This window comes from Penaeus monodon, chromosome 15, assembly GCF_015228065.2.
Source record: "Penaeus monodon isolate SGIC_2016 chromosome 15, NSTDA_Pmon_1, whole genome shotgun sequence".
Lineage (NCBI taxonomy): Eukaryota > Metazoa > Arthropoda > Malacostraca > Decapoda > Penaeidae > Penaeus > Penaeus monodon.
The window spans coordinates 25,213,841-25,214,283 of record NC_051400.1 but is presented as its reverse complement, the minus strand read 5'-3'; the positions used below and the strand labels follow the sequence as shown (position 1 = coordinate 25,214,283).

Sequence of the window (443 nt, the reverse complement as noted above, 5' to 3'; positions counted from 1 at the left end):
CCTTTAAAATTTACTCTTTATTATCGCTCCTATTTCTATCACCCTTATTCTGTTTTATCATCATCGCCCTTAATTCCATCACCTTTATTCTATATTTATCATGACACCCTTATATTTATCACTCTTATTCTCTGTTGATTATTATCACCCTTATTTTTACCCCCCTTTATTCTCCCTATCACTACCCCCCCCCCTCCCCTTTCACAGCCATGGAAACCTGCGAGCCGCGACGACGCACGGTTATGGGCATCATCCTCGGCCTGCCATGGGCGTTGGCAACTGTGGCATGGGGCGGATGGGCGTACCTCATTCGAGACTGGCGTTGGCTGCAGCTGACTGTGTCCCTCCCCTGCCTCCTGCTTCTGCCTGTTTTGTGGTGGGTAGTCGCCGGGATGGGGGGTGGGACGGTGGGTTTGTGTAGGGGTGCTTAGGGTGGAAGGGGG

The 443-nt window shown here is 51.0% G+C and overlaps 1 protein-coding gene across 1 annotated transcript in view; it reads left to right on the top strand.

Annotated features, from left to right (window-relative positions):
* Positions 1-443, top strand: part of LOC119581844 (organic cation transporter protein-like) — a 24,470-nt gene that overhangs the window by 17,269 nt on the left and 6,758 nt on the right. Inside the window, 1 exon segment of the mRNA XM_037929983.1 lies at positions 208-376. Coding sequence (XP_037785911.1) covers positions 208-376 — 169 coding nt within the window.